The sequence below is a fragment of the Podarcis raffonei genome, chromosome 2 (genome assembly GCF_027172205.1).
Source record: "Podarcis raffonei isolate rPodRaf1 chromosome 2, rPodRaf1.pri, whole genome shotgun sequence".
Taxonomy (NCBI): Eukaryota; Metazoa; Chordata; class Lepidosauria; order Squamata; family Lacertidae; genus Podarcis; species Podarcis raffonei.
In genome coordinates, this window is record NC_070603.1 from 120,356,656 (window position 1) to 120,384,339 (window position 27,684).

General features: G+C 47.2%; 1 protein-coding gene across 3 annotated transcripts; it reads right to left on the minus strand.

Annotated features, from left to right (window-relative positions):
• Positions 1–1,802: 1,802 nt before the first annotated feature.
• On the minus strand, positions 1,803–18,683 carry LOC128409394 (zinc finger protein RFP-like). Of its 3 annotated transcripts, XM_053379844.1 has the most exons (8): positions 18,156–18,683; positions 17,011–17,106; positions 15,766–15,996; positions 14,545–14,567; positions 13,137–13,255; positions 12,702–12,734; positions 7,568–7,597; positions 1,803–2,942 (listed from the first exon to the last, which is right to left on the minus strand). In XM_053379844.1, exons 1-8 carry the CDS (start codon positions 18,579–18,581, stop codon positions 2,425–2,427), a joined length of 1,476 nt encoding a protein of 491 aa, XP_053235819.1. In that variant the 5' UTR covers positions 18,582–18,683; the 3' UTR covers positions 1,803–2,424. The 3 variants fall into 3 exon arrangements, with proteins under 3 accessions (XP_053235819.1, XP_053235821.1, XP_053235822.1); XM_053379846.1 differs by lacking the exon at positions 7,568–7,597; XM_053379847.1 differs by lacking the exons at positions 7,568–7,597; positions 12,702–12,734.
• Positions 18,684–27,684: the final 9,001 nt, after the last annotated feature.

The following is a 27,684-nucleotide window of genomic DNA, read 5'->3' on the forward strand; positions in this document are numbered from 1 at the left end:
CAAATCCACACGGGAGAGAGGTCTCACGAATTCCAGGACTGCGGAAAAAGCTTTTCCCGAAGAGATACGTTACTCAAACACCGGAGAACCCACACAGGGGGGAAGCCGGACGAGTGCTATGATTGTGGGAGAAACTTCAAGCACCCATGCAACTTAATTGAACATCGGAAGACACACACAGGGGAGAAACCCCACCGAGTGTGGGAAAAGTTTCCATCACCCTTGAAGGTTGATTGACCATCAGAACATCCACACAGGAGAGAAGCCTCACAAATGCCCTGAGTGCAGGAAAAACTTTTCTCCGTGAGATACGCTGATCAAACACCAAAGGACCCACGCAGAGGAGAAACCTTATAAATGCCCCGAGTGCGGAAAAAGCTTCATTAAGAAGAAGGGATTAATCGGACACCAGATAATTCATTTAGGGAATACGTCCAGCTAATATTCTTGGAAAGTGCCACATTCCACAGAAAAAAAGAGGGAGAAATGTTGTTTACAACCTGGTTTGCAGTGGAGAACACACACCTTTTCTATGTCACAAGACATAGGCGGATGTCCAGTTGTTGTTAATTCAAGAAAGTTCTCTGTTGAGGCTTCCTGCCCCAGGAGGGGACAAACAAAACTGCCCACCCCCTGCTCTGGTCCTCATGATGGAGGCAGGGAGACAGAGACACATTATATCCACATTGCAGATTCTCATAGCACTAGAAGTTGTGGCCCCCAAACAAAGCTGATTGTTGGGAGATCCAAGACAGAAAAAAGCATTTCGTTGTGGAGCGTGTAAATGAACCATGGAACTCACTGCCACTGGAGGCAGAGATGGCAACCAACTTAAAATCATGGAATTGCAGAGCTGAACGGTACAAGAAGGGTCACCTAGTCCAGATCTCTGCAATGCAGGAATCTTTTGCCCAACATGGTGCTCAAGCCAGTGACCCTTAGATTAAGGCTATCATGCTCCACCCATTGAGCTGGGGACAAGACAAGGGGACAAATTCATGGAGCACTAGGCTGTGAAGCACAACGGCTCTGCTCTGCCTCCACAGTCCAGAGGCAGAAGACTTCTAAATCTCAGGTGCTGGAAACTGCAAGGAGGGGAGGGAGGCTGGTTTTGCTCTCTGGTTCTGCTTGCAGGTGTCCCACAGGCATCTGGGTGGCCCCTCTTGGGCGCTGGACCAAATGGGCCACTTTTGTGTCCTTCCAGGGGTTGAGTGGAAACTCACAGGGAAACGTATGATGACACACAAACATCGCCAACATCATATAGGGGATGGAGCAAACAGAGGTGGCCCTCAGGCAGGTGGGGGGGGGAGGTGGCCCTCAGGCATGTGCCACCACCCCATGGGAAATGCAGGAAAAGGAGAGCAGGCTGCACCGGTCAGTAGTCGGTGGCCCTGATAGTGGAGCCAGGGAGAGTCCTGCCAGATCTTTGAGGGGTCAATTCCACAGGCATTTGTTGTTCTAGCTCTTAGTATCCAGGAGAGAAATCAGATGCAGCTGGTGCTGAAAAGGCCCTCCTTGGGGGAGCATTGTGCATTTGGGGTGGGGCTGAGGAACACAGGGAAGGTGTCCTGCGAAATGTATAGGGCAGCACAGCCCATGGGGCCCCCTCCGGAAGCTGCCGGACTGCAGCTCCCATCCTCTCTGACCCCTGGCCATGCTGGATGGGTCAGAGGGGAGTTGGAGTCCAGCATTATCCAGAGGACACCCCATTTGCTGCCCCTGATATACAGAATCCAGCCTGTAAATATGGAACGTTAATGCATCAACCCTAAACACGTATAACTGGGCCGAAGCCCCACTCAATGCAATGAGCTTTATTTCTGGCAACGTGTGGAGATGGGGAGGCTGCATTTGCAGAGGGCATTTGAAGCTGACGCCCTGTTCAATTTCTTTTTTATTTTCTTCCCATCTGAGGTCTCCAGAGTAAGGAGCTATCCTGCCTGATGTGGGGGACGGGGTTCATTTTTTAGTCCTTTATTAATCCAATTATGCATGCAATTTCACAGCTGTATAATGTCTTGTGGGGAGAGGAAGGTTTCGTAGAATTGCAGAGTTGCGAGGGATCCTGAGGGTCATCTAGTCCCACCCCCTGCAGTGCAGGAAACCTTTGCTGAACGTGGGGCTCCAACCCACAACCGTGGGATTAAGAGTCTCGTGCTCTGCCAAATCAGACATCTCAAAAGGAAAACAAGACTGAAAGTGAGGAAAAGATGATTTATTGGGACTGTTAAAAGTGTGACTGTCTCTTTAAGAAGAAATAAACTGCAGAGGGAATTATGGGGAAAGGAAGGAAAATGAATCTTCTCAAAGAAGCCCTTGAAAAACTGCCCAAGGTTCTCCTGGTGGGTAAATGTTTCTTATATCAGTCACTCTGGTCTGGAGAGAAACTCCGGCTGGGCCTGAGAGGCAGATTTAGTCTCCTCAGGAGATACTGAGGGGGGTTTCATTTTCCCACAGATCAAAGAAAGGGAGGAGGGTCTCTCCCGAGAACGAGGCTCCTGAGAACGTGTAGAGTTCGGCTCCTGAGTCGGCGTCAGAAAAAGACACACGTCCCCCTTCATAGTCCAGAGTCACCCGGATCCTCCTGGGCTTCTCACTCAGAGACAGAAGAGAGGAATCAGGGGAGGTGCAGGCCCAGTACTCCCATCCCCACTTCCTCACAGCCCAGATCCCTCTCTCAGGGCTAAAGGAGAAGCGGCCCTTTCTCTTCACAGACTTCCTGGCAACCCCCAGAGTCCAATATTCCCCACTTTCCACAGTGACTTCCCAGAAATGTCTGCCTGCTGTGAATCCCTCACGTCCCAACACACAAGGCCAGCATCTGAATCTCTCAGGATTATCAGGCAGGTCTCGAAGTTTGTCTCCCAATCTCAGGCTTTTCCAATCCTCCGACAGGATGAGTTGGGGATGGGCTGTGTCTGGATCCAGAGTGACATTTGCTGTTGGGGAGAAGATGAGGGAGAGAGAAGATTAGGCAGAGTCAGCAGAGAGAGAGAGATGGACATCCTAATCCAAGAAACACCCGAAAAACCCAGATTCCCTTTCAGATCAAGGGGATTTATTTGCTTCGCATGCAAGACTGAGACTCCTCCTTGCAGACTCTCATCAGAATAAATAACTTCTGGTTGATTTTTAACTCACTTTCCTTCACTTTCTTATATGCAATGTGCATTGTACCTGCCCTCTTCTCAACCCAGGCATTTTCTAAGGGGAAAAACCACCCAGGAAACCTTTTACTCAGCTCTTCTGTGTTATCTAAGAGGAAAGAGAGGAGAATTGGAGGAGGCAGGAGAGGAGAGAAGCTGCTTTCCTTTGACAATCTCTGTGGGAACTGGCCTTTGGGGAGCTCTGGGTTGGGCTGGGGGATGAGGACCCCATGTTCTAATAATAATAATAATAATAATAATAATAATAATAATAATAATTAATAATAATATCCACATTTGCATACTGCCGATCATATATAAGTCTCAGGGTGGTCCACAGCATAAAAATACAACACAAAACCACATATAGGCTTCCCCTCACTTTTGCGGGAGTTATGTTCTGGGCCCTTGTGCCCAAAAGTTAAAATCGTGTTGATACGGAAGGAGGGGGGGTACCTTCCCTCACCCCTCCGCCGGCCACCAAAGGGTCCGAGGCGATGAGCTCGACGGCTCCCAGCTTTGCCCTGACCCCTCAGCCCCCACACCGTTACACAAGCACCACACTATACCCCTGGCCTCATAAATAAAATGGTTTTCCCTCTCTCTATACGGGCGAAATAAGCCCACCATCTTTCCTTAAGCCTCCCTCTTGCTCCATTTCTAACGTGGGTAGACCGTGTCGAATTGTATCCTCCATTCACTGTAATGGCTGCACTTTATCCAATCAGAACCATGCATTCGCCCTGCAGAGCTAGCTCAGTGAGCTCCTGCACGCCTCATTTAACCTCTTGACAAGCTGCTGACGGCTCTCTGCTGGGAGAACAATGGAACCGAAACTCCTGAACTCCTGAAAGTGTCAAATTCTGCAACAATGTATCTATTTTGTTTCCAACTTCAATTATCAATATGGGAATAGACTGGAATGGACTGAAAACTTCAGAAATTCGTATAAAATCAACCATAGCACCGATTTGCTTGGTTCTGGTGTCAATTGACGCAGTTTCTTCTGGACTTTATGACACTTCCCCTGCTTCCATAATCCTTCTAGCGAGGGGTCACGTACGCAGGAAGACCCTAATCCGGTCAAATCACTCTGCCCAACCTTTCCTCCGGGCAATGCCGGGTGGTAGACTTTACATACTTGGACTATTGTCTTCCCATCACCGGTGATCAGGAAGCGCTTATTCGCGCATATCTTCAACTCTGCATATTCCCCCCTCCCTCCTCCATATGTTAATCTGTGTAACCCTACCTCTCCCTAAAATATTCATGATGTAATCCGTGTAACCCAACCTCTCTTTAATGTATTCATGACACAAATATGATGTATTTTGCACTGTATTCTGGGATATGGAGGGAAGTTTCAAAAACTCAGGTCACCCCATTCTCGGGGTTCAATCTCGTCTTGAACCTGTTGCGCAATAAACTTGGATCTTCTGCAGTTTGCTCCTGTGCCCGGCTGAACTCATTTTCTTTTCTTTTTTTAAAAGATATTTATTGAGATTTTCCACTTTAATACATTAAAAATCAAAAAACAAAAAAGTTAAAAACACATAAAGTTTGCAATCCTTATTTTTCTATAACATATTTCCCTGACTTCCCCACACCTCCCCTTCTTATATTCCAATTCAAATTGTTAGTTCAACAAGTTCTTATCCCTAATTTTTGACCTTTTTATATTTGGTTCATTTTAGAAAAGCCAATTTTACCTTATAAACATCAATATTTGTACATCAGTGCTCATTCTTAAAACCTTTTTCTAAAGTCGACCCAAATTCCCCAATTTTCATACTAATAACAAAACAAAATAAAAAAAAAAGATTATAATTATGCACCCTTAGGATTCCCAAACCCCACCCCACCCTTTCCCGGTTTCAATCCCCAACAAATGTCCATCAGTCTTAGTCTACTATCAGCCTGGAGACCTCACGTCCGAGGCTCTTAATTCTCTCTCAATTCCTCTCTGCCGGTTTTTTTGGTAGTCCTTACTATTAAACACCAGATCTCGGAGAAGCTCTGTCCCAATAGGGTCCATGTTTCTTCCAGCCAGACCTCCATACTTAAAAGTGGAGCCCGAATCTTGTTTCTTACTCCTTTTAAGTCCAAATGTCCCCAAAGCTCCAACTTCCACCTTAATCAAATTTGTAATCCATAGGTCTTCAGATCTCCACATAAGGAGATCTCTCCATTCTTCAATCTCCAATTCAGACCAGATTTTCATCATCCAGTACTTATTTTCCTTTGTAACCATCCTGTCAGGCCTCTGGCTCTCCTTTGTCATCTGCAACATTACATCTCCTCCTTCCTTTTCCTCAGAAACAACATATATCTCTTTCTCCACACTCTCAAAGCTCTCAAGTTTCTCTTCTTGTCCAGCTGCATGAACTTCCTGAGTCAAGTCCTTATCAAATTCAATGAGTTTGTTTACTGTTAAGTCCAGAGTTGCAACATTTGTAGCCAAAACATCAATTTGGCCTTGTAACTTTCCCAAGAGAAGAAAAACTCTGTCCAATTTAGCTTGAATTTTCCCTCCTTCAGCCATTCTTGTAATGTCCCAAAACCCCCTCTAGAGGGATTTTGGTTACTTAATCTTCCTTCCAGTTCAAATCCAAAAATCAAGTTAGTTTGTATCAGTTCTTCCTTGTTTTCAACAAAATGTAACCAAATTGTAACAAATATATCCAGCAGAGACAACAGAAACAAAGTTCTCTTTTTCCGTCTTGACAGCTAATTTGACAGCTGTCAAACTCTTCAATATCTCTTCAACAGGCTCTCTCGCGGATCACTCCCGGGTCCGGGTGGGTGGCACTTCAGCTCCCAAAATTAGCTATTATCCTCCAGTAAAATTACTTATACTGCCAAATCGTGAAATTAATATCTTTTACCCAATAAAGAAGAAGAAGTTCTCTCGACCTTAGTTAGCTAGTCCTTGCTTTAAATTATTTACAAGACGGGGAGACGGACTTCCTGTTTGCGCCTTCCCCGATCGTGCCTAATTCAAAAAAAAAATTTCTTTGCAAATCCAATTTCCGTACTACTCACGGGTTGTTGCTTTTAAAGTCCAATTGTTCACAAGAAGAAGTCAGCGCTCTCCAACCATGGCATGCGGCTTCACTCCGCAGGAGAAGCAGTCGACTCTCAGCACTGCGCCGCTCGCCCCGTCCCCCGTTCCGAAGCCTTTAAAAAGGCTCCTTCGCGGGTCGGGGGGGCGCAAATGGTGCCCGCCAAGTCACCAGGTTCACAGGCTTCAGCGCCTGTGATTTCTGAGGGTCCCCGCGTCACCGCAGCGGCAAGACACAAATCCTGCGGGGATTCCCTGGGGGAAGCGGGGAATAACTCAAAAGGTTACCAGTTTGGGGCTGAGACAGTCATGATAGGCAAGTGTAGGGCTGCCCTATTTTGAAGAGCAAGAAAGAGGACACATTGGCCAACTTCGACTTTTAACCATGGATCACTATGATGATTCTCATTTGAAATACCCCTACTATATGTAGGCTGTAGTAGGTGTGATATATTGCTAGTAACAATGTTCTTAACTTTCAACAACAAAAGAAGAATAAGAATACATATAGCTCCCTCACTTGCCACATGAAATATTTGGGCACATGTTCACATCTTTCTGAACATAAATGTGCACAGAACAATTTATTAACCTGTTAACATCTGCATGTGGACTCTCCTTAAGGGCAGGGGGATGTTAACTCTTGCCCTCCCGGACTCCTTCTCCAAGATCTTGTAGCTGAGCTAGCGTCCTTTTAGTTCAGCCACAAGAGAAGGGGTTTTTACAGTATGTCGCTAGCTTAAGATGCTGCTCTGTTGTGATTCTCTGCTGCAGATTAGCCTAACTGGGTGCCTTAGATCTGACTCTAATGCAGGCATCAACAACCTTGGCCCTCCAGCTGTTTTGGGACTACAACTCCCATGATCCCTAGCTAACAGGACCGGTGGTCAGGGATTATGGGAATTGTAGTGCTGAAACATCTGGAGGGTTGAGGTTGCCTATGCCTATTCTAATGCAATATTAAAATTTTCATGAGTTCTTGTAAACCAAAAAACCTTGGGGACATTTTGCCAAATTTTAAAAATCTGCCCCGATACAAATTTTAAGAAATTTTGATCATGAAAATAGAAGACATGGCTGGGAAAAAGAGGACACATGGCAACCAGGCCTGAAAAAGGTCACCTGGAAAAGCGATCCAACTCTCTCTAGCCAGGAGTAAAGCTCTTCCCCCCTCCACCTGATCCTTCTGGGAAGTTTCTCTCTCCCCCTTCAAGTCCACCCTCTCTGCCTTTGTGGTACAAACGGCAGGGCTAAAGTCAAGCGGTGGATGGTTCTCAACTGTAGAGAAGAGACTCTTGACCCCCCATGAAACACTAGTCCCCCCCCCCGTGAACTGGGGTCTCCATGTGAATTTTACCTCTCTGGAGATTTCTGAATGACTGAACATCTGAGGAAGCAAAAAGATAGGCTTAATGGTCTACACTGCAATAGTTCCAAGAAAATCTTTTTACAAAACATCACCATAACATAGCATCTGTTGTTTCCTTATTTCAAGCAAAAGATGACATCATAAAACAAGTAATTGAAAGACAACAACTGTAGGCCTAAGGAACTAAAACAACTAACGTGTTTAGCTATTATTCCTGCATTGCAGGGGGTTGGACTAGATCAGGGGTCAGCAAACTTTTTCAGCAGGGGGCCGGTCCACTGTCCTCAGACCTTGTGGGGGGCCGAACTATATTTTTTTTGGGGGGGAATGAACAAAATCCTATGCCCCACAAATAACCCAGAGATGCATTTTAAATAAAAGGACACATTCTACTCATGTAAAAACACACTGATTCCCAGATAGTCCGTGGGCCAGATTTAGGAGGAGATTGGGCCAGATCCAGCTGCTGGGCCTTAGTTTGCCTACCCATGGACTAGATGACCCTTAGGATCCTTTCAAACTCTACTATTCCATGATTCCATGGGGAATCAGAAATGGTAAACCATGCTAGAAAATGGTGGAATACAATCATTCAGAATCCACAAATGAAATGGGGATCTGTACTGGAGGGCTGGAGGAAGGTTAACATCTGCGCCAAGTGAACTGGTGGGAAAAAGCTGTTGAAACCGGAATTTCCAGCTGCTGCTGCTGCTGCTGCTCGCGTGAGTGTTTGGGAGGACCGCTCCCTTTTCTGCCAACTCCATCCGGCCTAGGGGGCGGGGCCTGCACTCACCGCCACAGCATAAGAGGCCTGAGAGAGACCTCCGGGACACGGCTGCTGCTGCTGCTGCTTGTGTGAGTGCTGGGAAGACCGCTCCCTCTCCTGCCAACTCCATCCGGCCTAGGGGGCGGGGCCTGCACTACCACTACAGTTTAGAGGCCTGAGCAGCTACCGGCAGCAATGGACAAAATGGTTTTAAATGTTTTAACCGCTTTTAATTTGCAGCACCTTAAATGGTGGTTGTTGTTTTTTATAATATTATATTATTTCATTATTTTATGTTTGCTTGGGGTGGGATAAGCATTTAGTCAGCACTATTGTTTCTTGTTTGTTTTGTTTTGTTTTATTATTATTATTCTGTTAAATTATTATATAGTTTGTACTTTACTTTTTAAGGGGAAGGGTCATGGCTGCCTGGGAGTGGGCCTCAGCCAATAGATTGGGTGGGGCAGGTTCCACAGGGGGGGATGTATTGGGACACCCGATCTCAGTGATCACGGGCAGGAGGAGGAGTTATGCTAAGACCAGACCATGTCATTACCGAGGAGGCAGGCTTAGTCGTTGTTTGAGGACTATCCCTGCCTCCAGGTCTGGTCCTGACCGGAAGGATACAGTAATCAGCAAGGGAAACCCACATGACCTGAAAGTGTTGCTGTGCAATGCCAGGTCAATGATGAATAAAACCACTGCCATCCACGACCTGATTGTGGATGGAGGATCTGACCTGGCATGTGTGACAGAGACCTGGTTGGATGAAGCAGATGGGCCTGTCCTTGCCGCTGCTTGCCCACCAGGTTTCTCTTACGCACAGCAACCCAGGTCATGTGGGCGGGGAGGGGGGGTTGCAGTGATTTTTAGGAAGTCATTAGTCTGCACCAGGCGTCCTATTGGGAAGACCCAGTTTTCTGAGTGCATGTTCTGGAAGTTGGGCAATAGGGGCAGTACAGGATTCCTACTGGTGTACCGACCTCCCCGCTGCACCAAGGATTCCCTGCCCGAGCTGCTTCAGGTCGTGGCGGATATGCTCCTGGAGACACCTAGCTTGGTTGTCCTGGGGGATTTTAACATCCATGCCGACACGACCTTACAAGGGGCCGCTCGGGACTTCGTGGAAAGCATGGCCTCCATGGGGCTGTCCCTGAATAAGTTTGGCCCAACTCATAGCCGTGGACATGCCTTAGACTTGGTGTTCACCTCTATGGATGTTGGTGATCTGACACTAACTAAAAGCGAAACAAAAGATGTGCCATGGTCAGATCACTTCCTGGTGCAACTGGACTTCTCCGCAACCCTTCCCCTCTGCAGGGAGGTGGGACTGATTCGGATGGTCCGCCCCCGCCACTTAATGGATCCAATTGGCTTCCAGAGAGTGGTAGGGGATGCTTTATCCCAAGCTGATGGCCTTTCAGCCGATTCCCTGGTGGCACGCTGGAATGCGGAGTTAACCAGGGCTATTGACTGTCTGGCTCCGAAGCGCCCTCTCCGATTGCATGGAGCCCGGACAGCCCCGTGGTTTTCCCCGGAGCTGAGGGTGATGAAACAATCGTTGAGACGGCTAGAGCGCCGGTGGCGGAAAACTCATTCTGAATCAGACCGGACACGGGTTAGAGCTCAACGTTGAGCCTACCAAGTGGCAATGGCGACGGCGAAGAGGGCCTTCTTCGCCGCCTCCATTGCATCTGCAGAAAACAGTAGCAGGAGACTTTTTCAAGTGGTTCGCAATCTATCGGAACCACCTGTACCACCGGGGCCTGGTAGGGACCCCAAGATCTCCTGCAATGCTTTTGCAAAGTTTTTTGCAGATAAAATCGCTCAGATTCAGAAGGAGGTAGACTCCACCGTGGGAGCAGGGCCAGGGCGGGAGAGTGCTAGAGTTCTGTCTGGTCCTGTTACATGGGATCAATTCCAATCTGTTACCTCCGAGGATGTGGACAGGCTGCTTGGACAAGTGAAACCGACCACCTGTCTCCTTGATCCTTGCCCATCCTGGCTGATAAAAGCAAGCCGGGAAGGGCTGGGCGATGGGCTCTACGGGGTGGTGAATGCTTCACTCTGTGAGGGAGCCTTCCCAGACCTGCTGAAAGAGGCGGTCATTAAACCGCTTCTTAAAAAAACATCTTTAGACCCGGCCAATTTGGCCAACTATCGCCCAGTCTCAAATCTGCCATTCTTGGGCAAGGTGATTGAGCGGGTGGTTGCTGAACAACTCCAAGCACGCCTGGAGGAAACGGACCATTTGGATCCCTTCCAATCAGGATTCAGGCCTCACCATGGGACTGAAACTGCCTTGGTCGCGCTGGTTGATGATCTCCGGCGGGCTAGGGACAAAGGTGAGAGCTGTTTCCTAGTTCTGCTGGATCTCTCAGCGGCCTTTGACACCATCGACCATAACATCCTTCTGGACCGTCTAGAGGGGCTGGGAGCTGGGGGCACTGTCATACAGTGGTTCCGCTCCTTCCTCCTGGGCCGTGTCCAGAAAGTGGTGGTGGGGGATGAGTGTTCAGACCCCTGGGCTCTCACTTGTGGGGTGCCTCAGGGTTCTGTCCTCTCCCCCATGCTTTTTAATATCTATATGAAGCCGCTGGGAGAGATCATCAGGGGGTTTGGACTGGGTGTTCATCAGTATGCAGATGACACCCAGCTCTACCTCTCCTTTAAATCAGAACCAGTGAAGGCGGTGAAGGTCCTGTGTGAGTGCCTGGACGCGGTTGGAGGATGGATGGCGGCTAACAGATTGAGGTTGAATCCTGACAAGACAGAAGTACTGTTTTTGGGGGACAGGGAGCGGGTTGGTGTGGGGGATTCCCTGGTCTTGAATGGGGTAACTGTGCCCCTGAAGGACCAGGTGCGCAGCCTGGGAGTCATTTTGGACTCACAGCTGTCCATGGAGGCGCAGGTTAACTCTGTGTCCAGGGCAGCTGTCTACCAGCTCCACCTGGTACGCAGGCTAAGACCCTACCTGCCCGCGAACTGTCTCGCCAGAGTGGTGCATGCTCTAGTTATCTCACGCTTGGACTACTGCAACGCGCTCTACGTGGGGCTACCTTTGAAGGTGACCCGGAAACTGCAATTAATCCAGAATGCGGCAGCTAGACTGGTGACTGGGAGTGGCCGCCGGGACCACATAACACCGGTTCTGAGAGATCTGCATTGGCTCCCAGTACGTTTCCGAGCACGATTCAAAGTGTTGGTGCTGACCTTTAAAGCCCTAAACGGCCTCGGTCCTGTATACCTGAAGGAGCGTCTCCACCCCCATCGTTCAGCCCGGACACTGAGATCCAGCGCCGAGGGCCTTCTGGCGGTTCCCTCATTGCGAGAAGTGAGGCTACAGGGAACCAGACAGAGGGCCTTCTCGGTAGTGGCGCCCGCCCTGTGGAACACCCTCCCATCAGATGTCAAAGAGATAAATAATTACCTGACATTCAGAAGACATCTTAAGGCAGCCCTGTTCAGGGAAGTTTTTAATATGTAACGCTGTACTGTTTTTAACACTGATTGGGAGCCGCCCAGAGTGGCTGGGGAAACTCAGCCAGATGGGCGGGGTATAAATAATAAATTATTATTATTATTATTATTCCAAGCATGCTGACAAACCAAATTGCAGAGGATGAATCAGCAGAGCTTTGCACTGTACTTCCAAGGGTCTAGTGCAATGGGAAGTCGTCTCTCATGGAATGGGGCTGATCTCATAAGAACAGTGGGAAGTCTCAGGAGATGGGGGATGGCTGGTGAGGTTGAAACCGAGGAGCAGGCAGCTCAGGCCTTGCTCTGCTGCTGGGAGACCAGTCTGGGGAGGAGGTGGAGGAGGGACTGGGTGCTTGCGGGTGCCCTTTTTAACACACTTCATGAGGGGGAAATCCAAGCAAATCTAGAGAAGCCCCAAAAGAACCTCTCCAGATTGTGTGGAGGGAAAACAAAATGCAAAGGAGGTTCCCTATACATGAGAACTCGTAAACAGGGACTCTGGACTGACCCTGCAGGATCCTCCTTAAGGGCTTTTGTAAGATATTGTAAGTGAGGATTTTCCCTACAAAGAAGCAGCATACAGATTTTAGGAAAGAAATTGAGGTTGAAACCAGGATACTAGTCTATAGGCAGGAATGGAACTCAGACTGGTGTTCAGGTTGTTTGCAGGGACAAGCTCTGCCCCCAATCCAAGCCTTCAGCCTCCCTCCCAGTTCATTCATGGGACAGACAAAGAACCCAAACACCACTAGAGGACTGTTTCCCAGAGTGACGCCATTGATGGGGGTCCCAAAGTCTGCAGAAGGGACGGTTCAACACCCACGAAATATCAGTCCCCATCCCTCCTGTCAAATTGTTCCTCCCCTGGAAATTTACCTTTCTGAAACTGTTTTCTGTATAACACAGCATCTGAGGAAGCAAAAAGATATAAAGTGTAAGGGCAACACTCTTCCACCTGAAATAAATCTCCATACAAAAGTAACACTTCATAATGTAGCATCCTTGAATTGACTCCATTCAGAGCAGGAGAACCTCCAAAAGGACAACCCCAGATTGTGTTGACCTGTAACCAAAAGGAAAAGGAGGTTCTGTATAATTGAAAACAGATACACTCTGGTTCGTGCTTTCTTTACAGGACCCAGCGTCACAATATACATGGGCCATTCTGGGGGACAGGAAATGAAGGCTGGAGCACCAAGAAGGAAGGTATCCTGGGGTTACTCAATTCCATGCAATAAGAGCCTGGCATGTTCAGTTCTGAAGAAAAAATAGAATTCCCAGTGTGAAATCCTGGCAGCCATTTCTCATTACCTTTCCATTGTTTCATTGTATCCTCCACAAGGTGATTTAGATCACAGGATTCCAAGATCCTGTTCCTCAGCTCTGGAGGGAAAGCCATCAACTTCTCTAGACTCTCTCTTTCCTCATACCTGGTGAAAAGAAAAACAATGAATGGCCCCATTGTGGCACCGTCTCCCTAATTATTGCAGGAGATCTCAATAACATGAACAAAGTTGAAGTTTATTTCCCAACAGGTAATTCATCGTGATCTGTTGACACCCACCTCCAAGCCCTGGTCAATGGCTTCATAAGGATGCTAAACAGCACAAGGGACAAGAAGCAACCCTGTGCGACATCACCGCAGGGCTCCCATGGCTTCAAACAATGCTGCCCCATAACAACTTTCTGGAAAGGTCCCAGGACACAAGGGCCAAACCCCTGAAATGGAGTGCCTGCAATCCCTCCCTCCCTGAGCCTCTTTAGAGGATGTGAAGAAGAAGAGGAAGAAGAAGAAGAAGAAGAAGAAGAAGAAGAAGAAGAAGAAGAAGAAGAAGAAGAAGAAGAGGAGGAGGAGGAGGAGGAGTTTGGATTTGATATCCCGCTTTATCATGACCCTAAGGAGTCTCAAAGCGGCTAACATTCTCCTTTCCCTTCCTCCCCCACAACAAACACTCTGTGAGGTGAGTGGGGCTGAGAGACTTCAGAGAAGTGTGACTGGCCCAAGGTCACCCAGCAGCTGCATGTGGAGGAGCGGAGATGCGAACCCGGTTCCCCAGATTACGAGTCCACCGCTCTTAACCATTACACCACGCTGGCTAGTTAGTGATGTCAAAAGCTGCCAAGCGGTCAAGGAGAACAACCTCCACCCTCCCTGCACCCCCTCTCTCACACAGGAAGTGCGCAACCCCATGCCCCATGGGACTCTCCCTCCAGAGGCATCAAACAACCTGACTTTCACCCCCCACTCAAGACCACCTTCAGCCTCTCACATTGGAAACACTCCCAAGAAAAAGAACCAACCCATTCTAGACCAACAGGCCTTTTCTCCCTCAGTGCCTCAAGGGGGCTGAGTTGGGGGGCTTCCTTTGGGACGTGGAAATATATTGGTACGTCCTAAGCTGTTCCCAGGGATCTTTGGCACTTTCTCTTGTTTGAAATTACCAAAGTCAATGAACAGAAGGTGGAAGAGAAAGAAAAGAGCCCCCTTCCCTGTGTGAAGTGATGTGGGGAGGGAGGGAGGAGGCAGCTGACCTTGAACCTTGGAGGGAGAATTGGGGGGCTACAAGTTCCAAAGAGGGGGCCCTGCTTTTACCTGTGAGATGCCTCAGGGGGAGAGTCCTCCAGTCTCCCCCCTGCAGCCCCTGGAGGGCCATGTCTGAGGTTCTTGCATCCCGGCCTCATGGAGGGATGCTAATGGAAATGAGCCAGATCCACTTACCTCTGCAAGGTGCTTCTCACATCCTAGAGGGGAAAAGAGAAGGGAATTCACTGCACACCACAGGCCACACTAGGAAGACCCCCTCAGACCCTGGCCCTCGGATGTCAGTCTGCCTGGCACATGCCAAGGTTGTGGGCAGGGATGGTGGAATCAATAAGTTTTGGTTTCTCACAGCTTTTATTTCTCCAATCTGAAATTAATAATTTTTCCAGTATCAAGTTCTCCACATTTCCACATCTGTTTACAATTATTTTTTAAGAATCCTTATGAAAATCCACCAGCATTTTAGGGAAATTTAATATTTGTGGGTTCAGGAGAAGATTCCATCCCATCTCTTGTCTTAGATTATAATTTATTAACTTTAATCCCATTTGCATTGTGCAATTCAGACGTAAGTAAGCCTACAGGATATTCCTATCAGGGAACTGTCCCAAGTTGTCTTCCACAGATGTCCCCAAATTTCAAATTCTACTTTCCAACTGGAAATAAAAAAGCACCTGCAGCATAAAATGCCTCCAAAGGGGTAATAAAACAGCTCAGTGTTTCTTTGGGCTCCTCCACACTTCTGCTTTTCCTGTGCCCAGAAAACACGGGTCCAAGTGGTTTTGCCTTTGCCCTGCCGCTTTCTCTCAGGGAAAACCTGCTCCTTAGTGCAATATCTAAGCAAACGTCAATCTGGAGAAAACCTGGCTGAGGTTTGCTCTCATTCAGCAGCAAACAGCGGGTTTTCCTGGAGGAAAGGGGTGGGACAAGCAGCAGTCTGGATGAGTCCCTCTGTCTTGCTCTTTCATCACTGTGACTGAGCACCATTTTGGGCTGATCTGGATCCACTGTGAAGGTGATCAACCCAGATGTTGTGGAGGGAACGGGAAGAGAAGTTTGGTCAAGAGACTGGCTCATGTTGGAAGGAGGCCTGAATCCTCGCTGAAGCCCAGCCCAGGGCAGGAAGGCAGCATTGCCAAGAAGGAAGGCATTCGGTGACAAATCATCAGCAAAGAGCAGAAAAGCACCTCCTGTTCCATCAAGAACACAGAAGAATCTCTAGTCTGCATTCAGGTGAGTTCAGCATCCCAGGTCTCTTGGGTCTTCCTGTCCATTAGATACCTGACTAGAGGCTCCATCATCTGAACCCCTGCACTCCTTGAATACATGAAAGGGACACATAAAGGATGGGAGGCAGCCTTTTCCTGGAGCCTTGGGCTGTTCCTGCCACCGTCTTACCTGCAGGAGTTCAGTCGCTGGCTGCTGACGCTTCTCCTCCATCTCCTGGATGATCCTCTCAAGAGAGGAGAGTTTCCTGGAGAGTCTGGCCAGCTGCTCCTCCCTTCTCCCTGCAATCTCCTTCTCCACCTCTTCCATATGATTCAGCAGACGTTTCTCTTGTTCTTTCAGGAACCGGCGCAGTTCTCTGAACTTCTCCACAATCTTCAGCCTCTCTGTTTCTGTTAATTTCTGCAAGAAAAGAGGAGGTCTGAGTGTGTTTGGTGCTTAGCCTCGAAACAGCAGAAAGAAAATTATGAGAATTCCACAGGGAGGACATTTCTGATTTTTCTATAGACATGAAACCTCCAGTGGCTAAAGAAGTAAACCTTTATTTTGAGGGGCGGCCCTCTCCATTGCTGTTTCTGTTGACTTCTATTTTGCAGACGGATACTGCCTAAAGGAAGGAGCTCTTTTTTCCTAGCCATGGATGTTCCCTGCATGTTTTGGGGCATGGCATAACCAGAGTTCACAGTTGTTCAGAGAACATCCAGGGACATTAAACACCCCTCAGTTTAGACTGGGGCCATTTAGGTGTAGGAAGGAACAGAAACAGAGGAGGACAAAGTGCAGAGTTCATCCCCAGAGCTCCCCTGTTTTCTTTAAAGGTTTTAAAAAAGCCTGAGTTTGCTTAAAATGAACAAGAGCCCACATTTAGAAAGGCAATTCTTTAGTAGAATTTATGGTAAATCAGGATTTGGATTGAATTGCTTCCACCCTCTCAGCTCACAAGTCCTCAAGCTTCTCCTTGACTGCTATTCACATAATAAATGACAAAGGGAAATAAACTCAATTTAGCTGCATTCAAAGGTGAACTTACCTAATTCGCTATTGCTGAAAAAATATGGAGACCAAAACAGAGCTTTAAAATTCTGATATTTTCAAGCTTGACCCAGCCAGGTAATAATCACAAAAAATGTATTTATGAGGGTAAAGTACAGATCAAAATATTTATACAAGGAGGTAGCTACCCTAACATCTGATTCATTTTCAGAACAATAAATTAATAAACAGACTGATATGAAAAATGAGGAGAAGTTGAAATGGGCAGATTTCCCCATCACTTCTCAGTCCTGACTCAATTCTCCTCCTTCTCCTTCTCCTTCTCCTCCTCCTCCTCCTCCTTCTCTATTGAATTTATATACTGCCCTATACCTGGAGGTCTCAAGTGCTTGTTCCCTGTCTAGTAACAACAGAGGCACTTACAAGGAGGTCTTTGCTTTCCTTGTCCAGATCTGCTTGATAGGCCAGAATTTCTTCTCTCTCTTTCCTCAGAATCTCCAGGCGGCGACAGATCTCTCCCTAAAGAGAAAAGGAAAAACTCAGCTTTGATTGAGACGAAAATCATATTGGCTTCTTGCGCCCAGTGGCCTTGCTAGAATAGCAAAGTAATTTACTGGTGGAAATAAAAGTACAGAGGTTTTCAGCCTTTTTGGGTCCACGGCTCCATGGGTCAACTACCCTGTGGGGCTCAGGATCCCAGTTAGGTCCCCCCTTGCCTGCAGAGCTGGCAGCCCCTCGCCTTTTCTCAAACACCCTCCCTTGTGGAGTGATCTCTCAGCCTCCTCCCCTCTCCTTGGGGGTCCCAGCCTGACTTCTCACCTTGAGGTCTCAGGGAGAAGCGGGAAGAGGAGGAGGAGGAGGAGGAAGGGCTAAGGCAGGATCCAACCTGGGATGTACCATTCTAGTGTCAAAGAGATGCTAGTGAGGTCAGCCCAAGAGGCGAGAGCAGAGCGTCTCAAAATTTGGGGTGGGAGGAGATCCTCAGCCCCCCCAAAACCTCATTGCAGAGGCTCCACATCACCCCCAGAATAAGCCACCAGTAGGTGCTTCCACTCCCAAATCTGCTTCCAACAGATACTTGGGGGGTGGGATCCTGCACCATCTGGTCAATTCCTGGCTAACAGTCCCTGCCCCACCCCCCAGCTGATCCCTTGCTGCTCTCTGTTTTGCAGGGCATTGAGGAGGAATCCTGGTAACCAAAGGAGACATGTGCTTAGTTGTGTATGTGCCATTTACATTTCTACTGTTCTAAATATGTACAAAGCAGCTTTGCTGGGGGATGTGGACAAGGTTAACCCTTTCTCTCCCTGCCAAGGTCCCAGTTCAAATCTTTGAAGCTGCTGTGAGTATTTCAAGATCCCCTTGTCCCCCTGGCAGAGAGAAAGACTTCAACTCCCCCCTCCAGCCATCCCAGGAGCCCTCAGGCTTCCCCTGGGCTGCTTCCAAGGTGATAAACAATGACCAATTCATGCCATGCCTACTTTGGACCTGAGAATTCAAAAGAAAACCTCCCAAGAAGAATCCACAGCTATTTATTTCTCCCCCCTCAAGATCGAGAGATCTCCTACCTTGTATTCCTCAAAAGCCTCCTCCAGAGGAATCACCTCGTGCTCTTTGTGCCCCTTTGATTTGTCGCACACCAGGCAGATGGGGGCTTCATGGACTTTGCAGAAGAGCTTCAGGGGCTCCTGGTGCTTCTCACAGACTCCTCCTTTCCCTCCTTCCTCCTTTCCCTCTTGAAGGCTGAGATTCTTCGCTATTTCCACCATATTAGCCAGTTGCCGATTGGAGACGAGGCTCCTTCTGTGGACTCTTTCTCTGCACTGAGGGCAGGAAGCCTCCGCCTCCAATTCCCCCCAGAACAGGACCAGGCAGGATCGGCAGAAGTTGTGCCCACACTCCGGGACGGTCACTGGATCCTTGAAGTAATCCAGGCAGATGGAGCAAGTGGCTTCATCACGGAGATTCTGGATGTGACCCCCCGCAGCAGCCATGGCTCCCTCGCGCTGAAGACCCGAGTTAAGTTTCGCTTTTTCAGTTTTCAGTCACTGGGAGTTTCCCTTCCTGGAAATGACTCAGTGATCACGTGATCTTTATTTTTTTAAAAAAAGTCTCCAGGTTTTTGCAATTGCTGAATGTTTTCTCAAGTAGGCAGCAAATACTTCTGGATTGCTTCCCATGCTTTTGATTACACACAAACACACGCGTACCTGGTAAGTTGTATTCATACTGCAACATTTTTCATTCATAGGCTTCCTTGTCATTTTTGAATTGGGAGAAAATCTGCCTCTGCCCTAAATGGACAGGAGTTCAGATTTAGCAGGCGGGACTTGATTCCGTGAAGAGAACTCCTAAAAGTCTGGTTGCTAGTTCTATCTTTATCCCCTTTTAGCATGCTGGCAAAGAACTTCAGATTGAAACAGACGCTTTCAGCTGTGATAGGAATTTTGAGGTCTTGGATATATGTTAAATGTTCATAAGTGTACCAACCAAGCACATATATAGATCAGCACAGGAAGACCAACCTGGAACCATTTTGATTCCTAAACTGACCAAATCTTTTCTCTGCAAGGTCAAAGTGGGAAACCTCCTCATTGTCTCTTTCCTCACAAGTCCTGCCTTAAGGACACATTTAAGATATGAATATAGGGTGTGAACTGGTGACATGGCCCAGGAACTAAGCTACCCAGGAAATCTAATCAAGTAACCTGCCAGACAGGAGATAAACAACAACAGGAGAAAAACAACATTCAAATGTTCTGTTTTAGACCGCCTTTTTTGTGATGTAGGTATGATGTATCTGAGGGGTGGTCTTAGGTTTCACCCCTTATGTGATGTATGTATGATGTTTCTGGGGGTGGTCTTGATCTACAGGTTGGCAATTTCAAAAGTCTTTATAAGGCCTTACATGCCATTTTTCTGGGTCCCTCCTCTCTCCTGCGGGTGAGGGGAGCACCCTGTTGCAAGAGATCAATAAAGATCAGGCTTACTAGCTGCTTTGCTTCTCAATATTCTCTGGTTGGCCTCTGTTATTCTCTCCTACCAATAGGGAACCTATGTAAGGACTCTATATGGGCTCTTGGATACCCCATAAGGGAAAAGGGCAATTTTTGTTTACAACACAGCCTTGCCAACCTGGTGCCCTCTGTTTGCTTAAGACTTCAGCTCCCATCATCCCTGGCCAGGACATCTGCAGGTATGGTTGGGAAGACCTTGCAGAGTAACTGCCAGTCAGTGGAGGCAAGACTGACCTCGATGGACCTGGCAGAAGGCACCATCGGCATGGTGGCAGCCCAGTTATGGCGTTCCTTCCCTAGATATGAATGCCTGGTACGACTTGGCTATTATTATTAATCAATATTACTACACAGTGTAAAGTCTTCCTATATTCCTAATAAAGTGTGGTGCCTTCCAATGGCTGAAAAACCTGGAGGGCTTTAACAGGGGATTAGATACAATTCCTGGAGGATAAGATTTTGTAGGGGATGCGGGTGGTGCTGTGGGTTAAACCACAAGGTCTAGGGCTTGCCGATCAGAAGGTTGGTGGTTTGAATCCCCGCGATGGGGTGAGCTCCCGTTGCTCGGTCCCTGCTCCTGCCAACCGGTTACTTCCGGGTGTTGGCAGTAGCACATGCGCAGAAGCGCCAAATTGCAACCCGCACATGCGCTGCGGGTTGCGAACGCATGTCCTGCACGAATCACGTTCACAACCCGAGCGTCCACTGTATTGCAAAACAGATGCTTTTGTTAGATGGCTAGTTTTTAGTTGCATTCTCACCAGTTTAACAGCATAGCCATTAAAACGGTTAAAACAATTAAAACAATAACATCAGGAAGTTCAAGCTCAGGGGAATTCTTGCTTGAACAGGCCTGTCTTCAAGAGCTGGCGAAATGCCAATTAAGTGGTACCTCGGGTTACATACGCTTCAGGTTACCGACGCTTCAGGTTGCAGACTCCGCTAATCCAGAAATAGTACCTCGGGTTAAGAACTTTGATTCAGGATGAGAACAGAAATCGTGCTCCGGCAGTGCAGCGGCAGCGGGAGGCCCCATTAGCTAAAGTGGTGCCTCAGGTTAAGAACAGTTTCAGGTTAAGAACAGACCTCTGGAACGAATTAAGTACTTAACCCGAGGTACCACTGTCTGATGAGGCCTCTCGTATTTGAGTAGGGAGGGCATTCCTCAATAGGTAAAGAAACCCACCTCTGTGTTACTGCTAGCTAACTAACTAACCGGATTCTGTTAGCTGGCCATAGTGCCCTTGTAGCACCCTGCTTGTGGTTAACGCTTAGCTGGAATGAAATATTCAACGCAGCAATAGAGAAATTAAAATAATAATTTATTTGTCAGACAAATAAATGTGAGGCACAGTGGTATATGGTTACCAAGCTCTGGCCTGGCCTCCTGCCCTTATGGCCAGCACTTATATTCCCTCAGCTCAGCCCCCTTGCTCCTCCTTTGGCTGCCTCTGTCCAATCAGCCTGGTTAAAATTCCTATTGGCTGTTTGCTAGAACCAATCATAAAAGATACACCCATTTCCTATTACCTTTTATGGGAGACAAAGAGCTATATTTCCTTCTATTTATAATTGGCAAATAAGTAGTCATATATCTTACATTTACCTCGACCAGGCACCTTAATTACCAGATAACCTTTTGCCCTAGACTAGGCGCCTTAACTAACATTTCATCTTTTGCCCTATTGCCCTATTCACTCCAAAACAGATGGTGGCTAATTTTATCTGAACAGATCTTTTTGTTCACCTTCCCACACATTATCAATGAAAGATCTCCTTCTTTGGAGGTCATCAAGCAGAGGCCCGACAACCATATGTCAGGAGTGCTCTGATGGTGTTTTTCTTGCTTGGCAGGGGTCTGGACTCAATGGCCCTCGTGGTCTATTCCAACTCTTCTATGATTCTATGATTCTTACTTTCTAAATCCTTTGCATAATTACATTTAAGCCAATATATTTCATAACATATATAGTTTTTTTAGAAGAAAGGGAACTTAGTAAAAGCTAAGCTAAATTCTCTAAATTCTCTAAATTCTCTGAAGCTTCAAAGCAGTTTCAGAGAGAAGCCTCTTCCCTAGCCAGCTGCTGTTTGTATTAGCTCTTGCCCTTTTAACCTTAGGAAGATGTGGCTCAAGTTTAATGGGAGGCACAATAATTATTACTATTTAATTGTGTTTTTGCAACCTTGATTGTATTCTATAATTTGTATGGTCAATGTGACCTTTTGCTCCTAGCCTGTAATTTCCTTTTACAACCCTGAGACACTGCTATAGATCAGGGGGGCCCTTGATCAAGAAGATAAACAGCTGCCAGAGTATGGTTTCTGCCTGGCATGAGAGATACAAACATTTATAAATATATTTCTTTAAGGTCATTTTTAGAATACAGGAATCTGATCAAAATATAAGCTTTGATTAAAATGCAGGCTATGATCAGATGCCTCACCCTCACTGGGCAATGGAGGGTAGGACAATTTTCGGGTAACCTGGTCCAGCAGAACCCCACATTTTGTTGTCAAAAGTGGCAGACATCACTGGTTTGTTTGTTTGTTTGTTTGTTTGTTTCCCCCGAAGGACTTCTCGCCCCCAAACCTGACCTTGTTTCCTGGCTGGAAGAAGTAGAAGAACCATTTGTGCCGATCTCAGAGGAAGGGAAGCGATGGGCAGGGACCTGCTTAGGTGTGTGGTGACAACCTTTTCAGATGCCAAATTATATAATTTAGGTGCTAGAATTGATGGTGTGATCATTTACTTTATTTCTGCGTTCCAAAATCTTATTGCTGTATTTTTCTGTCTATGAGACACCCCCATATATAAGACGACCCTCGCCGCCAACAACCACCATTTGACTGCCCCCTCGCCACGGCGCCAGCCTATCAACAGCAGCCCTTGCTGCACACACCAATCAACATCCCTATTGTCGCTGACAATCGCCTGCTCACGGCAACAACCAATCGCCAGTCCACCTTCGGCACTATCCGTGTATAAGATGCCCCCAAATTTTTGACATTATTTTTTAGGGGGGAAAACCTAGTCTTATACATGGAAAAATATGGTAATTTCAATTACACTCCAGTCGATAGAACAGTCGATATAACAACAACTGCAATATTAACGACTTCCATTTGTATTGACACATTAAATGATTTATAAACCGACAAATTAGTTTTTCTAAGATGTGTTATCCTTGCATGTGAAAGCCACTCTTTCCTGTGGTATAATATTGAATATTCTGTTCCGTTTCCCATGTAATAAATATATCTTTTGCATGCCTGACCACCTTCGTATTAGGGTTTTATGCCTTTTTTTTAATGGCTATCTCCTTTTTTCTAAATTTCCTATTGGTTTTCAAAGGCCTCTGGCATGCTTCCTTGCTGTGATGCTTTAATAAATATTCCACACCCATTTTGTGAGTAGCATTGGGGCTCATTTCTCGTTCCAGCCTTTGGACCCCCAGAGGTGGGGGGCAGGCAGACCCACAGGGCTGCAGACACAATATACAGTATTTTTTGCACCATAACACTCACTTTTTTCCTCCTAGAAAGTAAGGGGAAATGTCTGTGTGTGTTATGGAGCGAATGCCTACGGGTGGCGGGGGAGATCTGCTGCAGTTGTGAGCAGAGGATCCATGGTTCCCCTTCCTTCCCTCCTCCGTGGCTCGCTTTGAAACAGCAAAGCGGGAGAAGAGCTGCTGAGTGGGGAGGAGAGAGGGACAGAGAGACTGCTTCTTTAAAGGAGCAAAGCGGGAGAGGAGAGGAGCCACTTACACGAGTGTAAGCGGCTCCTGTCCGGTTGGTTCCTTTAAAGCAAGCAGGCTCTCTGTCCCTCTCTCCTCCCCACTCAGCTCGCTACATAGCAGCAAAGTTTTTCAGCTCGCTAAGCCGGGGATGAGCGGGGAGGAGGGAGAAAAGCAGAGCCTGCTTCTTTAAATAAGCAAAGTGGGAGAGGAGCCTTTTCCCTTATACCCCTCTTCTTCATTATTAGCAGCATCCTTCTCCACACACCCCACGCGTGCTCCTTGTCCCTTGAGTGCTTTTCCTTCCCTCCCCACTTAAAACGTGGTTACAAAGCACGGATCCACATGGATCCTCAGGATTGTTGCACTGGGTCACCCCAAATTCACCATCAGACCACATAGCATGTCCATGGCTACATCTTGCACCAAAAAAATCACGCACCCACTGTTGCCTGGGGCCGCAGTGGTGCAAAAACGTGGTTACAAAGCATGGATCCACATGGATCCTCAGGATTTTTGCATTGGGCTACCCCAAATTCACTGTCAGATCACATGTCTGTGGCCACAGCATGAACCACAAAACTCATACATCCACTGTTTTGTTTAGAATATTTTTTTCCTTGTTTTCCTCTTCTAAAAACTACGTGCGTGTTATGGTCGGGTGCGTGTTATAGAGCGAAAAATACGGTATATTTAAAGTGTGTGGCTTCCCCCAGAGAAATCTGGGAAATGTGGCATACAGTTCCCAGCGCCCAGAGCAAACTATGGAATATTAAGGGTATTCTCATTCTCATTCAGCCTTCATTGGCATAATTTAGACAATAAAATCAGAAAGGGGGGGGGACCAACCATACAACATTGGCAATCCAGACATATTAAACACATAAAACATATAAAAGACTCAGTAGCCACCATTAAGTAAAATTAAGTGGTTTTAGATTCGACTTTCAAAATCTCGGCTAAATATCCTGAAACAATTTCAGTTGTTTCGGGAATATCATTCCTCAACATATATTGGATTACAGATTCTTTGCAAGTAGGTACTTGCCGATCAGAAGGTTGGCGGTTCGAATCCCCGCGACAGGGTGAGCTCCCGTTGCTCGGTCCCTGCTCCTGCCAACCTAGCAGTTTGAAAGCACGTCCAAGTGCAAGTAGATAAATAGGACCGCTCTGGTGGGAAGGTAAACGGTGTTTCCGTGTGCTGCTCTGATTCACCAGAAGCGGCTTCATCATGCTGGCCACATGACCCAGAAGCTGTACACCAGCTCCCTCGGCCAATAAAACGAGATGAGCACCACAACCCCAGAGTCGGCCACGACTGAACCTAATGGTCAGGGGTCCCTTTACCTTACTTTCAGCTTCAAAGGAGTCGCCGGTAGGTCTCTGCGAAGAATGTCAAAGAGAGGGAAGTCCAAAATTATATGGTATATTGCAGTGCTTCCCCCCCCCCAACAAAATGTTTAGTGGTATGTGTACCCCTGCTTAACCCCAGAAAACAGCACTTTTAAAAAAAAACTTCCAGACAGTACAAATGAGTGGAATGCATTTAAACTGGCTAAAAAAAAACCTCTCTATAATACGAAGGGAAATCTAAAGTATAAAAATTGTTGGGTACCAATTTATCTCTGTATGTTTATCTGCGTAAGCAGATTGAGTTGGATAAAGTTTTTGAAATTCATGATCTAACAGGCTCTGCTTAATGCGAGAGAAAATATGTAACTCATCCAGTAAGAGGAGACTATTACAATCCCTATTTGTTTGAGTTTAAAGGTAATTCTGGAAGACAGTTCAACAACCCAAAACATTCGACAACCAAGGCTCAATTGCCGGTCAGCAAAATCCATTGAAAAACGGAGAAAAAATGGAGAAACACACCTCAAAAACAGAAGCATTCACTTCCGGGTTGTCGGCGTTTGGGTTCTGAATTGTTCAGCTTCTGAAGCGTTTGACAACCGAGGTTCCACTGTACTAGGAGGCCGAGGGACCCAGAGAGGTTTGCAGCCGACTCCACCATCTCTGCCATCAGTGATTTTGGAGAAACCACTTGAAGCATCCATTGTGTCAAGCTACTTCAATTGCTTTTGTTCGGTTTGCTGAGGGCAAACAGCTGAAAGTCTGTAAATTTTGATAATCTTCTTTTTCTTCTTTGGCGATCACTCGCAGCCGAGTAAGATTGTCTTCCATAAACACGGTTTTAGCAGTGAGTCCGTAAGTGACTGTGGAGGCCAATTCTGGATCCACATGTCCTTCCACAGTGGGGACATAGGTTTCCGGGCGGGAGTTTCTCCCTTTTGTCCTGAGTTCGAGCGTCTTCAAAGCCCATGACACCTTTGGTAAAGGCTGTTCTCCAGTTGGAGCGCTCTCAGTGTAGTGTAGTGGTTAAGAGCGGTAGACTTGTAATCTGGGGAACTGGGTTCGCTTCCCTGCTCCTCCACATGCAGCTGCTGGGTGACCTTGGGCCAGTCACACTTCTTTGAAGTCTCTCAGACCCCCTCACCTCACAGAGTGTTTGTTGTGGGGGAGGAAGGGAAAGGAGAAGGTTAGCCACTTTGAGACTCCTTAGGGTAGTGATAAAGCGGGATATCAAATCCAAACTCCTCCTCCTCCTCCTCCCCTCCTTCTTCTTCTTCTTCTTCTTCTTCTTCTTCTTCTTCTTCTTCTTCTTCTTCTTCTTCTGCTCAGGCCAGTGTTTCCCAGCTGTAGGGGTTTATACAACAAACTCCTCTCTCCCCCTGACTTGGGAGAGGCATGACAAGGGCAGAGCAAGAGGAAGCGGCTCACAGGCGTAGTCTCTGACTGGAGTGGGGAGATAGATGGCTGTGGGAAGGTGGGGATCTTTAATCTTGGCAACTAATTTCACAGAGTAAGATCTACGTTTCTCCCTTTCGTCCTGAGTTCAAGCATCTTCAAAGTTCATGACACCTTTGGTAAAGGCTGCTCTCCGATTGGAGCGCTCGCAGGCCAGTGTTTCCCAATTGTCAGTGTTTATACTACTTTGAGAGAGAGAGATTTGCTTCGGATAATAAACCTGATTTGCAGTGGGGGCTGAATCATTTTGATTGCCACTGTATACAAATGTTAACAACAATAACGGTCTTAATCCTGGCATGGTCTTAAGCTAAAGCTAACCTAAGAAATGAAATAATAATAATAAAAATCCTTCCAGTAGCACCTTAAAGGTAAAGGGACCCCTGACCATTAGGTCCAGTCGTGACCGACTCTGGGGTTGCGGCACTCGTCTCGCTTTATTGCCCAAGGGAGCCGGCGTACAGCTTCTGGGTCATGTGGCCAGCATGACTAAGCCGCTTCTGGCAAACCAGAGCAGCGCACAGAAACGCTGTTTACCTTCCCGCCGGAGCAGTACCTATTTATCTACTTGCACTTTGACATGCTTTCAAACTGCTAGGTTGGCAGGAGCAGGGACCGAGCAATGGGAGCTCACCCCATCACGGGGATTCGAACCGCCGACCTTCTGATCAGCAAGTCCTAGGCTCTGTGGTTTAACCCACAGCACCACCTGGGTCCCTTTTAGTAGCACCTTAGAGACCAACTAAGTTTGTTATTGGTATGAGCTTTCGTGTGCATGCACACTTCTTCAGATATCTGAAGATAAACAGTTGTACCTCAGTTCAGTGGCGTAGCGTGGGGGGTGCAGGGGGGGCCGGCCGCACCGGGCGCAACATCTGGGGTTAGGGCAAATCCACAGGTTAGGGGGCGCAAATCCACGGGTTAGGGGGCGCAAATCCACGGGTTAGGGGGCGCAAATTACTTGCCTTGCCCCGGGTGCTGACAACCCACGCTACGCCACTGCCTCGGTTTAAGTACTTAATTCATTCTGGAGGTCCGTTCTTAACCTGAAACTCTTCTTAACCTGAAGCACCACTTTAGCTAATGGGGCCTCCCGCTGCCGGAGCACAATTTCTGTTCTCATCCTGAAGCAAAGTTCTTAACCTGAGGTACTATTTCTGGGTTAGCAGAGTTTGTAACCTGAAGCGTGTGTAACCCGAGGCAACACTGTATTTCATATCTGAACAAGTGTGGATGCACACGAAAGCTCATACCAATAACAAACTTAGTTGATCTCTAAGGTGCTACTGGAAGGATTTTTTTTAAATTTTGTTTCGACTACGGCAGACCAACACGGCTACCGCCCAGTAACTAGAACTAAGAAATGAAGCCAGGCTGCTGCCCGAGGCCATCTCACATATTCTCTTGAGATTCCCTTGAGCCGCCAACAAGGCAAAACTCCCATCTGTCAAATGCAAAAAAAAAAAAAAGGAAAAAAAGAGCAGAGATCTGTCCTGGCAAGGGTTAAAAATGCAATGAACTCGATTCCTAGAGAGGAA

Bases quoted from the DNA above. Each gene is read 5' to 3' on its own strand.
- LOC128409394 (XM_053379844.1), bottom strand. From the start codon at position 18,581: ATGGCTGCTGCGGGGGGTCACATCCAGAATCTCCGTGATGAAGCCACT. The intron at 13,256-14,544 runs GTAAGTGGATCT...TCTTTTCACCAG, and splicing joins GTGAGAAGCACCTTGCAGAG to GTATGAGGAAAGAGAGAGTC. The intron at 2,943-7,567 runs GTAAAATTCACA...TCTCCCCAACAG, and splicing joins ATTCAGAAATCTCCAGAGAG to CAAATGTCACTCTGGATCCA.